The following is an 11812-nucleotide window of genomic DNA, read 5'->3' as shown; positions in this document are numbered from 1 at the left end:
CAAATACCTTTAGATGTTATCGAACTTTATAGGAACATTTTTGCTGGGAACCCGAAAACCAAACTACTTATGAAATTCTCTGAAAGAGCGTGCGGTTCTTTCTATGCTGATAAAACCTACTGGAGTTGAAATGAAAAACAATCTTCCAGTGCTCACAATGCTTTTAATTATTTACATTCACCAGAACACTTTTTTTCTTTTAAAAGGCTCCGAAGTCAAAATACACATTTACTTTTTCCGAAAACCCCTAAATGAAAAGTACAAATGTTGACTGATAAAAAAAAATGCGCGGCCGCCGAGCTGCAGTGAACTTTGCAGAAAACACACACACACACTCTGCAAGAATAAATGCAAACAAGTACAAAACTGAACATGAACTGATCAAGTAGAGATTGAACCGTGTGCAGGAGGAACGGAGCAGCTCACAGCCCCATCACAGAGGGAAACACAGCAGCACCTGCAGAGGAGAAGACAGTGCTTTCAGTCCACTGGGACCCATGATGCTCTAACGTCTAAACTCAGCATGATATCGTTTAACACCAGGCTGCGTCTAAGTCAACAGCACGTCGTACTTTTTGGGCTACCTTGACCATCTCCTGTGTCTGCGTCCGGGACTTTCCAGTCCTGCTGGCGACCTTTCTCGTAGAGTCCCTTCAGCACCTTCCTCACTTCGTCGTTCCCGCCTGCGCGACTCAGCTCCAGGTGCTTCCTGTACAGCTGCAGAGCGGTGCGAGCGTCTTCTATGCTGTCGTGAGTCTCACCCTGGATGTTGAGTTCTGCGAGCGGAACAAAGAGGATGATCAGGGAGTCGTGACTCCGACAGCAGCTGATTAGCATCAGTTTATGATCAGATTATTGAGCGTTAACAGGGATCAACACCTCAACGCTCCACGTAAAAACAGAAACACTCTTTTAAACCATTCATGGACACGTGAGCAAGTACATCTGTACTTTATATTTAATAAATACTCAAATTAACTCATCAAGTTGATGGTTAAACTGATTTAGCTGCAGCTTCATTATTTGCTTCTGTCCTTCACTAATCAACATTTCCCCTGAATTGAACTGACCTAGAAAGTACCAGGCGAGGAATCTCAGAGAAATCATCCTCTTGCGGGGCAGATGGAACAGGTGGACGGTGTCGACGACTTGGTCTTTGAGAACCTCGAAGGAGCAAAGGAACAGAAACTGATGAGTAAATACCGGCCTGCAAACCAGGCAACAAACCAAATGTGATTCCCAGTGTAACTTACCAATAGGTTAATGACCCTGAAGTCCTTCTGTAAGCCGTGACCGACGAAGCGAACTCCCGTGTCGATGAGGAAGCGCAGCTTCAGGTAGGTGGACTTCAGAGTCGTCAAATGCTTCGAGGAGATCTTTGCGTCCAGGTCTCCTGGTTTTATGCCCGAGTATTGAGTCAGGTAGTCGACCACCTGCAAGAACAAACATTTACCAGTGTTATGAAGACCCACATTTGTATTCTTTCAATTGAATTTTATATTTATTTATATTTTAGCCTGTTTTAGTATCTGACATATCCTTTAAAATTTACTTATTTTATTTTCTTATACTTATTTTCAGATTGAAATCATTTTAATACACAATTTATTTATTTTACTCACTTTAATACATTATTCTCTCCTAGGATTTTATTATTTTATCCTCTTTTCTACATCTTTCTATCTCTTCTCTTGTTTATTCTGCCTGTAGAGTTTCCTTAGTCCCTGTTGTATGAAAAGTGCTATAAATAAAGTCTGCCTGACTACAGGTCGACACACGAGCAGCCTTCAAGACAAACACAACAAATATATATATAAAACACAGCAACAGCAGGACGCTGAGAGATGAGAAGACACAAGCTGTGCAGAGCAGGAACCACAAGACATTATTACAGCGATGCAACAAAAACCAACACACACCACGACAGACGCTCCAGGCAACGAGCAGAGGTTTCTGACGTGTGTGACTCATTCCAGAACTTTCCAAAAAAGGTAATTCAAATATCTTTTTGTTCATGGGGTTAGGGTTCAGTTCTCACGGCTTTCTTCAATATTGACTCATGTAATACATCGTTCCTGTGAGCTGATCGTCGACGCTGAAAAGGACACGCTGCCGTTCCAATGAAGGCAACAGAATAGAGGAAGTGAAGGGAGACGGTGTCCTCCCTGCACAGCGCTTTGGTCGAGTGTATCCTGTTTCCACAAGAGCAACAAAAATCCCTGTAAACGCCCCATTCACGGCGGATTTTCTGCTGTTGTGTCATTCTGGTGTTTTCACTCTGCGCTCGCTCACCTGCTCCTGAGTGGAGATGTAGTCGTCGATGAAGGGGACGCCCTCGTTGGCCCCCTGACCCCTCACACAGGTGATTCTGGCCACGGACATCTGACTGGGCTTGATGGTCGACTTGGTGCCGTCACTGCGCAGTTCTGCCTCTTCCTGCACACACACACACACACATCAATCAGGTTATTATCATTATCACAAGAGGCTGATTTAAAGATAAAATCAATTTTAGTTGGAGCATCACCACATATTATTATATAGAAACACTGATAGATCTCCATCGTCATAATCATTTGTTATTTTTCAAGCAAAATCTGATCTCATCTTGTCAAATGTGAGAATTTCCCATATTTTTGTGTTTTGTAATAATGTTTGAACAAAATAGCATCCAACTGAAGATAAGCGTTTTTCCCAGAATCCTTTTATTAACTAAATGATTAATGGAATAAGTGAAATATGCTAAATTTGTCCAATTCTATCAGACTCACCTGATTGAGTGTGACGAACTCGGCGTCCAGCCCCACCAGGTCTCCAGCCTGTGGCATCTCACTGACCATGAGCGGGATGAAGGTGGCGTGACTCTTCCTCTGCTTGCGAGCCAGTGACGCTTCTGTCAGCAGCACGCTCGCGTCGATGGGATTTTTAACTGAGACAAATAGCAGAGAAAGAGCAGGTAAATGAGACATGAAGTTAATTAAGCCTCTGAGCAGTGAGGTAATGTCCTTGAAACGTACTGCGGAGGTCGTATTTGGTGTGGTAGTTCCTCCTGGCATAGTAAAGAATGGCCGGCACCTTCCAGCTCAAGTCAAACTGTGCAGCTTCAGCCTTCGACAAAAGAAAACGTTTATTCATCACGTGGCTACGAACAAAAGATTTCATTAGAACTATTCAAAAAGGTGATAAAACATTTACCTTATCAATGGGCTCGATTAGGAAATCGTTGAAGAGGTACCACTGCTGGTGAGTGACTCCCTGAAGCAAACACGTGTCACATTAAAGTTTCACAGAATCCATGTGGAGAAGCTCGTCTCATGTCAAACTCGATTAACTCCTCTGAGCTTCACTCACCTCTTTTCTTTGATGGTACGTCTCTCCCACTTTGATGTGTGCTATCAGGTTCCCACCCGTGCGAGCGTCCAGGATGTGGGGCACCGTGACCACCAAGTCAAATAAAGAAGCGCCCTCCTCCTCTTCTTCAGTGGTTAACTGGTGGACGACAACGTGACGCGTCATTAATCGCATGTAGATCTTGACACCACAGTAAAAAACATGAATAACGTGGTCAGCGAGAGTCTTCCTCCCTCACCTCCTCTGCCTCAGGCCAGCTGCTGATCTCCAGCCCCTGACTTTTGCTGATGGACATTTTGAGAGTGGGGGGGATCCAGACATGTCGCAGATCCTCCGCCCGAGTGTCGACGGGGAAGCCCTCCATGTTGCACATGTCCTCCCCACTGCACCAGGACAAAGAGCGAGTTTAGAAACTTTCAACCGACACCAATATTATTTGTAGAGCAGAAACTTAACTGGCAACCAAACTGATAATCTAATAAATGTTTAAATTAGGTGTTACAGCTCATTTCTGTCATTGTGAGTTAAATATCTTTGGGTTTTAAAATGATGTTAAAACAAGACAAGCAATGTGAAGACGTCTCTTAAATGATTTCTCACTATCTTCTGATGTTTTAAAGACTAAACTAAATTAAAACCATTTAACAATAGTGAACATAATTGTTAATGATATTAAACAGGATCTTACTCTAAGCACCACTCAGTGGGCATCGGTGGGGGCTCTTTGGGTTTAGGAGGTTCCATCGCCTCTTTCTGCATCACCTTGTTGAAGGCAAACTGGGAAGACCACAAAAAACAATCATATACTTCATGTAAACAGCAACGTGCATGTTTCAGTGTAATTGAAACTTGTCCGAGTGGAAATGAAACTAAAAACACCTACCTCCGCCTGAACCTTCCAGAATTCAGCCTCTTTGGCGCTGTTCACCTCACAGTTTATCACCAGGACGTCTGGGAGACAGCGAATGTTTCGTGTTTGCACCTGAAGTGATGAACAAAAACATTATCACACGTTTTAAATTAGACTATAGATGTGTTATTCTGTTAATATGACCTGCTGCAGGTCTGAGGCCACATCCATACTAATACGTATTGTTAAAACAGAAACAGTCTCTGGCTACATTGTTCAATTGCATTTGGATTTTTGGTATTTTGGTATTTAAATAAATTACTATGATTGTGAAACAGCAATGGTAAAAAGTTAAAGAAGGGATTTAGGTGGATCTGTGACTGGCAGGAAGTGTTGGAGTTTGGGAAAAATGATTTTTGGGTGAACGTCAGACGGAGCAGCAGTGACGCATGATGTCGTACTGTGGTTGTTGTCGGAGTAATGGCAGTAACTCACTGTGGGCTGGTACTTCTCACAGTTTTCACACCACGCCTGAGTGCTCTGCTCCAGACAGATGCTCTTCTTCAGGATCTCGGAGAATTCATACTCCTTTATTGACTTTTCTGTCAAGTGAGATGAATATTGTTTATCAAATACGGAACAGTTTCGTGGTCTTTCTGCAGCTTCAGCCTGCACGACTCTATTCACACAGGGTGACGTGGAGCAGGACCTTGAACTCACCCTGGGAGTTGTGCTCAGGATAGTGCATGGTGAAGAGCAGCGTGAGGGAGGAGCGGACCGTCTCCTTGCCACAGCGACACAGGCTGCTGTTCTCCACTTCACATCCAAACAGCTTTCCAATGACAGACTCACCAGAGGAGCCCAGAGAACTTCAAGAAAACCATCAACAAAACATGAGAACATTTCCCTTCACTTATTTCTGCCATTGTTCCTGAGCAGACGCTTTGCTCAGGGAACGATTCTGGCTCAGTTTTTGTTTGTTGCTCTGACCTGCTGCTGGCTCCCCTGTAGGCCTGCGGACCCTCCTGCTCCTGCGTCTCCTGGTGCAGCTGGGTGAGGATGAAGCGGTTCCAGCTTTGGATCAAGCGACCGAGTCGGGCTTTCCCCGTTTGCTCGTCCGAGTCTGCGAGGATGAGGCCCAGCGCCGAGGCTTCAGGGATGGTGCGAAACGCTCGGAGGAAGTTACTGGCCTGGAGGAGAAGAGACAGGAGAGGTGACGTTGAGAAATCACAAATTCTGGAAAACCTCTGCCTTGCCACAGGGATGCTGCTTTCCAGAGAGACAGAAACCGACGGCTACCTGACAGGGATCTCCTCGTGACAAATCCAACATGTGGAAGAGGAAGCCGAGCTCACAGGCCAAACAAAACTCCTTCTGGCACAAATGATTCTGCACCAGATACCGGATTGGTTCCAGGAAATATAAAACCTAACGTGCCAACACAAGGAGGAGAACAACAACAACGCTGCATGAGTAAAAGAAAACACCATTACAAAAGTACATTTCAGTAAGAGAAACACTCTTGGCCTCGTTGCTCACCTGGATCATGCAGTTGCAGTAAGCATTGGGGATGTGAGGCTCCAGGCCGGCGAACAAGGTTCTGTTGTAATGTTTGAAGTCAAAGTCCTCCAGTCCGAGTTTTGAGTATTTAATTGTGACCTGATGGAGCAAAAACATGGTTTTATCACATCAAACAGTATTTTTTTACACAGCAACAACAAAGAAAATATATATTATATCACAAAAGTCAACAAACTGTTCAATAACAAGTGGTAAACTGTACCTTTCTGTACTTTTTGGGCACCATGTAGAGGTGTGGCTCTTCATCGCGCCCAATGGGGGATTCAGGGACCTGATTGTAATTATCATAGTCGAGCTCCACATCTTTGATTTTGTACGGAACCTGAAATCAACACAGAAAATGGATTTTTAACAATGAACGACTGAAATCAAACGTATAAACACGACACTGAAACATTTGGTAATTTGCAGTGCTGTGTGTTGCATCTTTGAAACGTGCCTGGTTGCGAGGGCGGGTGCGAGGATTTGCTGCGTAACCGATGAACCCAACGGTTTTCATTGTGCGCAGGATCTCTGGGTCCACGGGCGGAGCTCGTCTGTTGGACAAAGACATGTTTTAGATGGTGGCAGATATGAAAATTATTAGGTTATTACAGAGCTGAAAACCACATCGGATTCGAATCTAAATGTTATTGATCTGTTGACGTTCATGTTTAATTTAGAGGGCTTAACAAACACTTCGTTCTACTTCCACTCAAACACAGATAAACATGTTGTTCCTGTTGCATGATGGGTCTCTCAGGCTGAGAATAATGTCCTTTCATCAGTGTGTGTGTGTGTGGGCGTGTGTGCATGTGTGCGTGTGTGTGTGTGTGTGGAGTCACATTTGATGAGAATTGCTTGTTGATGGTGAAATGTTTAATTACTGGAGATGTTTCTTACTGGCTGCTGTTTTATCAATTGTTCCGTGTATCGCTCACAACGTGACCGACAGGAAACACTGACTTCTACTTCTAGAGAATTTGTCAACAATGGCAGCAGAAAAGAGAAATACATTCCACATGGGGAGAAGTGAGGTCATATATTTTTCATTCTGCAGGTTGTTGTTTTGAAGCATGACACACTTGATGTTCTACATTTCTGCTATCGTCATCAAATCCCACACATGTGTTCGTCTGTCTCTCAATACTTTCCCACTTCCTGTTCATGTCTGTGGCCGCCGTCCCCTGCCTGCTGGTTCCCACTTAAGACGTGAACCTTAAAACACGGTCACAAATGTAGTTTCATTCCTAACAAAGGCCAAATTATTGCCCAAACAGCTTAGCCCTGTACTAAAGCAGAAGTAAACAGAGTGAATGATGGGAACTACATCCACTTATTATATTCACTGGGAACTGACCTCAGTCTGTGGCAATGAGTAATAAGCTGTTATCAGGCTACACAGATTTGACCTGTTACTGAGATTAAATATTGTAGGAGAAAGTATCAGCACACAGGTTGTTTAATGTACGTTCTTATGTGTACATGTAACCTTACTGAAATACTTTTGTAGGATCCTCACTATTACTGTATGCAACACAATGTAAATACATATGACTGTTACCTGGGACTAGGTGCAGCCAGGGCAGCAGACCAGTCCGACAGCAGCGCCTCAGTGCTGGTCAGCGGCATGGGGATGAGCGAGATGGGCAGCAGGTCGTGGTTCCAGTCCAGCTGAGGCAGCGTGTCCACGAGGCACGGCAGAGCAAACTCCGTCTCCCGGGAGTAATCATTGAAGGACACTTCAGGAGCGTCAGACCACAGATGCACACACCCCCCAGAGTCCCCAAAGGACAAGGCTTGTTTGCTGGCTGAGACGTCAAAGCTCATGAGCAGCTGCCCCACCGTGTTCACGTGGAAAATGTCAGCCATGTTGGCAAGACCAGTGGGTTCACAGAACTGGCACTGACCTGGAGAGAGAAACAATTACATCATAAACCAGTAAATTGGAAATGGTTCCTAAAATACTGGTACATGTAGCCTGGACCATTGTTTACAAGGAACATGTACGAGTGAAACAAACAAGTCAACAAACAGACAGACAGAAAATGGCACGAATGAGATCCCCTGACTCATACCTGTCTGCGAGATGATTGCCAGACGCGACGTGTAGGTAGGAATGAAGCGCAAGAACAGGGGGTCCACATGCACCTGCAGTGGAGTCACGGCTCTCATCATGCGGAGGTCATACACCATGAGAAACCGGTCGCATGCCAAACCATTCATTCCTCGGCTGGAGAATCCGCACGCAGCCAGAAGGTTCCCGTGAACGTCAAAGTCCGAGAGGCTGCCCGAGAACGCGTCGAACTCGTGCTCCGTCTTGAAAGTGCGCAGGTCTCGAAGAGTTATCTGGTTTTAACAGAGGGCGGCCGTGAGAGACGTGTGACCTTGAAAAACATCTTTCACACAGAGATTTCTTCAAGTTGTCTGTACCTTCCCAGAAGTGTGACCGCAGAAGAAGAAACGACTGGTCTGACGCATTATTGCAAGTCCTGGTACCTCAACCGTGAACTGTCAGCACACACAACAAGGAAGTAAACAGTCGGTCACTTACGCTTAGTATTAGTTATTTTTATATTACGTGGCAGATAGAACCAGCTGTGGACGATGATTAACTTCATCCCAAAGTCTCACCTTTTGAGTTTCTTGAACAGTATTCAAGTCAACTTCAATCACATAGTTTTGCAATCCGCCCATGATCATCATGTTGTTGTCAGTCATGAGGAGACTATGCATATCAGCTCCTTCGTCCATCCTGTGACACACACACACATCATTGACTTAAATCAAGGAATTCAATGAGAAAATAAACAATCTCTGCACAAGGAGTTTAGATCCAGTTACTTTTTAGTGACACTTACGGGTAATCAAACATGACAAGGCCCCCCCGAGTGTGGCATTTCAGGTTGTTCTTGGAGAGGAACAGCACGCCCGTTTCCAAACTCTGAATTTGTCGGATGTCATCTGTGGAGTGCGCTTGAAAAGAAGAATAACGGCCCATTGTCGGTCCAAAGAACGAGCTTGCATGGCCCTGAACAAAAGGGATTAAATAATATTAATTTGTGTTAAAGTGGCACTTCAGCATCAGTCTATGTTCCAGGATCAAGACTCACTCTGTGGTTTCCCATCCAGAGCATTTCCTCCTGCAGGTCGAAATGCGTTGCAGTGACTGGGACGCCGACTTCTGACACGACGCTGTGCAGCTCGGAGAACATCCCCTCCATGAGGTGCACCGTCTCGGGGCCCGTCCCAGCCAACCCCTCTGGGTCGAGCTCCACGCCCTGAAGGAGACTGGGGTTGAGGTGCGGATCCATGGAGGGCTCCATACCCGGCTCCAGCGTCCCGTGAAGGCTGGGTGGGTATTCGCCCATCCCAGGGTCGAGGCCGTCAAAGTTCATCATGGGTGCGGCTGAGTCAACCTGCAGAGGAACGGTGGCTGGTTTCATTTAAAGTTGCAAAGCTTACACATCATGCACAAAAATAGAAACTTGAGGATTCAGGACATAAAGATTCATCTTGAGTATATTTCAAAATAAAACAAAATATACTACGATACAAATGTAGGCAATTAGTTAAATTATTTATATGTTAAATAGACTCCAGATGCATCTTAAAATCTATTTTCAAAGGACCAAGAGAGCTTAACTTTATAAATGTGGAGCTTCTCAAATAAAATGAATTGATTATATACTCTGAACTTCGTTTGTACTTTCAGAACATCATAAAAACATCAATCATAATGTGTGGTTGGTATCAACATTCGTAAAAAAAGTGGTGTTTTGACGTTTCTTCATCAGAATTCACATCTGTAATAAATATCCATTAATCTATAATCTATGATCTTAATATAGATTTAACTTCTCCACCCCAGGTTGTGTTTTGTGTAGCAACATGAAGCTGTTGTGATAAATGAGGCTAACACCAATAAAACACATCGTTTGTTTTGAATATTGTTAGCATCTTCAGGCTAGCTTTGCTGTTAGCATTAGCCTGGGCAGCAGTAGCTAGCTCCCGGAAGCTAACGTTAAAAACCAAGTGCTAACAAAACACCTGAGGAACCAAACGTGTTGTATTAACGACTGAAACTTGTACTGGAAGTTTTATGTTTATATATTTCCTTCACTTACAACAGCCGCGATTCACTGTGGACAGCTAAGTTAAGCTAAACTAGCTTAGCATCGTAGCAAAACAGACACTAGAAGCCAGCGTGGGACACGACCTCGCTTTGTACACAGAGAACAAATGTGCAGCTGAAAACTGGGAGAGTTTAAACACGTGTGAACTTTACACCGACCTATTGTTGAGATGTTCACAGCACATGTGTCCATGTTCATCCACAACACAGAGAGCTGCAGACAGGATGTGTTCAAGAGCTGCAGACAGGGAGCTGCAGACAGGGAGGCGTTCAACTGAGATGGTTCAAGAGCTGCAGACAGGATGTGTTCAAGAGCTGCAGACAGGGAGCTGCAGACAGGGAGGCGTTCAAGAGCTGCAGACATTTACATTTACATTTTTCATTTTGCTGACGCTTTTATCCAAAGCGACTTACAATAAGTGCATTCAACCATGAGGGTACAAAGCCAGAACAAGAATCAAGAAAGTACAATTTCTTCAAAAAAGCCAAACTACAAAGTGCTGTAAGTAAGTGCCATTTAAGTGCTACTAAATTGTAAGTTTAAACTTTTATTCAAAACAGAGAGACGTTCAAGAGCTGCAGACAGAGAGCTGCAGACAGGGAGCTGCAGACAGAGAGCTGCTGACAGGGAGCGTTCAAGAGCTGCAGACAGAGAGCTGCAGACAGAGAGCTGCAGACAGGATGTGTTCAAGAGCTGCAGACAGGGAGCTGCAGACAGAGAGCTGCAGACAGAGAGCTGCAGACAGGGAGTGTTCAAGAGCTGCAGACAGAGAGCTGCAGACAGAGAGCTGCAGACAGGGGGCTGCAGACAGGGAGCTGCAGACAGAGAGCTGCAGACAGGGAGCTGCAGACAGAGAGCTGCAGACAGGGAAACTTTCAAGAGCTGCAGACAGAGAGCTGCAGACAGAGAGCTGCAGACAGGGAGGTGTTCAAGAGCTGCAGACAGAGAGCTGCAGACAGAGAGCTGCAGACAGGAGCTGCAGACAGAGAGCTGCAGACAGGAGCTGCAGACAGAGAGCTGCAGACAGGAACTTTCAAGAGCTGCAGACAGAGAGCTGCAGACAGAGAGCTGCAGACAGGGGAGTGTTCAAGAGCTGCAGACAGAGAGCTGCAGACAGGGAGGCGTTCCAGAGCTGCAGACAGGATGCGTTCCAGAGCTGCAGACAGAGAGCTGCAGACAGGATGCGTTCAAGAGCTGCAGACAGAGAGCTGCAGACAGGGAGGCGTTCCAGAGCTGCAGACAGAGAGCTGCAGGGAGGGTGTGTTCAAGAGCTGCAGACAGGGGGTGTTCAAGAGCTGCCAGGGAGGTGTGATGATGAAACATTTTATTAGTATAAATAAATAGATTACTAGATGCAGGAATAGTTAATAAAATACATAAAATAAGAATATCTATTGTATTTTTTCAAACATTCACAATGTTGTGTATTAAAATTTGAATCTAAGTGGTTTTAGTGTACTTTTATCTAGATTAATTGGCCGTGGCTTTAAAATGTATTCATTTCCTCAACATGCTTAAGTTCTAAGTAATATTAAGTGTTAAGAAACAAAGTATTTGCATTTCTTTTGAGTTTTTGTAAATAAATCTCATATTTTTGTTCTATAATGTAACAGTGCCATATGCAGGAGGAACGTATTCATTTTATTAATAATAAGGATAATTCAATAATTCAAGACCAATGAACAGAAATAATGATAAAAATGCACAAAAAAAATAATGATGTAAATAGCTATTATTACTATTTAAAGGAGGGATGGTGCAGAGGTCATTGGAGACTTATGATAAAGTTAAGAAACCAGCTGGAATTAATAACCATGACAGCCACATCTGTAATTCCACTTTACAGAATAACAGAACATGGGAAATGTATGTAAGGAAGTATGAGCTCATCTTATGCCTTCACTCATCAGTTTCC

The 11812-nt window shown here is 44.3% G+C and overlaps 1 protein-coding gene across 4 annotated transcripts; it reads right to left on the bottom strand.

Annotated features, from left to right (window-relative positions):
- Positions 1 to 143: 143 nt before the first annotated feature.
- Positions 144 to 10170, bottom strand: pan2 (poly(A) specific ribonuclease subunit PAN2). 4 transcript variants are annotated; one of them, XM_035159920.2, is made up of 27 exons: positions 10056 to 10170; positions 8875 to 9180; positions 8623 to 8792; positions 8396 to 8516; positions 8195 to 8272; positions 7840 to 8110; positions 7326 to 7671; positions 6222 to 6318; positions 5985 to 6104; positions 5741 to 5860; positions 5501 to 5629; positions 5192 to 5391; positions 4922 to 5070; positions 4697 to 4803; positions 4235 to 4333; positions 4040 to 4128; positions 3590 to 3734; positions 3352 to 3489; positions 3196 to 3255; positions 3018 to 3108; positions 2772 to 2929; positions 2293 to 2436; positions 2076 to 2192; positions 1254 to 1433; positions 1071 to 1164; positions 573 to 776; positions 144 to 457 (listed from the first exon to the last, which is right to left on the bottom strand). In XM_035159920.2, exons 2-27 carry the CDS (start codon positions 9160 to 9162, stop codon positions 423 to 425), a joined length of 3750 nt encoding a protein of 1249 aa, XP_035015811.2. In that variant the 5' UTR covers positions 9163 to 9180; positions 10056 to 10170; the 3' UTR covers positions 144 to 422. The 4 variants fall into 4 exon arrangements, with proteins under 4 accessions (XP_035015811.2, XP_047196360.1, XP_047196361.1 ...); XM_047340404.1 differs by having other exon boundaries at positions 585 to 776; XM_047340405.1 differs by lacking the exon at positions 2076 to 2192.
- Positions 10171 to 11812: the final 1642 nt, after the last annotated feature.

This window comes from Hippoglossus stenolepis, chromosome 6, assembly GCF_022539355.2.
Source record: "Hippoglossus stenolepis isolate QCI-W04-F060 chromosome 6, HSTE1.2, whole genome shotgun sequence".
NCBI classification, from domain to species: domain Eukaryota; kingdom Metazoa; phylum Chordata; class Actinopteri; order Pleuronectiformes; family Pleuronectidae; genus Hippoglossus; species Hippoglossus stenolepis.
Note: the sequence above shows the minus strand (reverse complement) of the source record. Positions and strands in the feature narration are given on the sequence as shown.

What these genes read in the sequence shown, in the direction of transcription:
- pan2 (XM_035159920.2), bottom strand. Translation starts at nt 9,162, where the DNA reads ATGATGAACTTTGACGGCCTCGACCCTGGGATGGGCGAATACCCACCC. An exon ending in TACAGGGGAGCCAGCAGCAG is followed by an intron (nt 5,071 to 5,191) that starts GTCAGAGCAACA and finishes GTTTTCTTGAAG; the next exon opens with TTCTCTGGGCTCCTCTGGTG. An exon ending in TAATCGAGCCCATTGATAAG is followed by an intron (nt 3,109 to 3,195) that starts GTAAATGTTTTA and finishes CTTTTGTCGAAG; the next exon opens with GCTGAAGCTGCACAGTTTGA.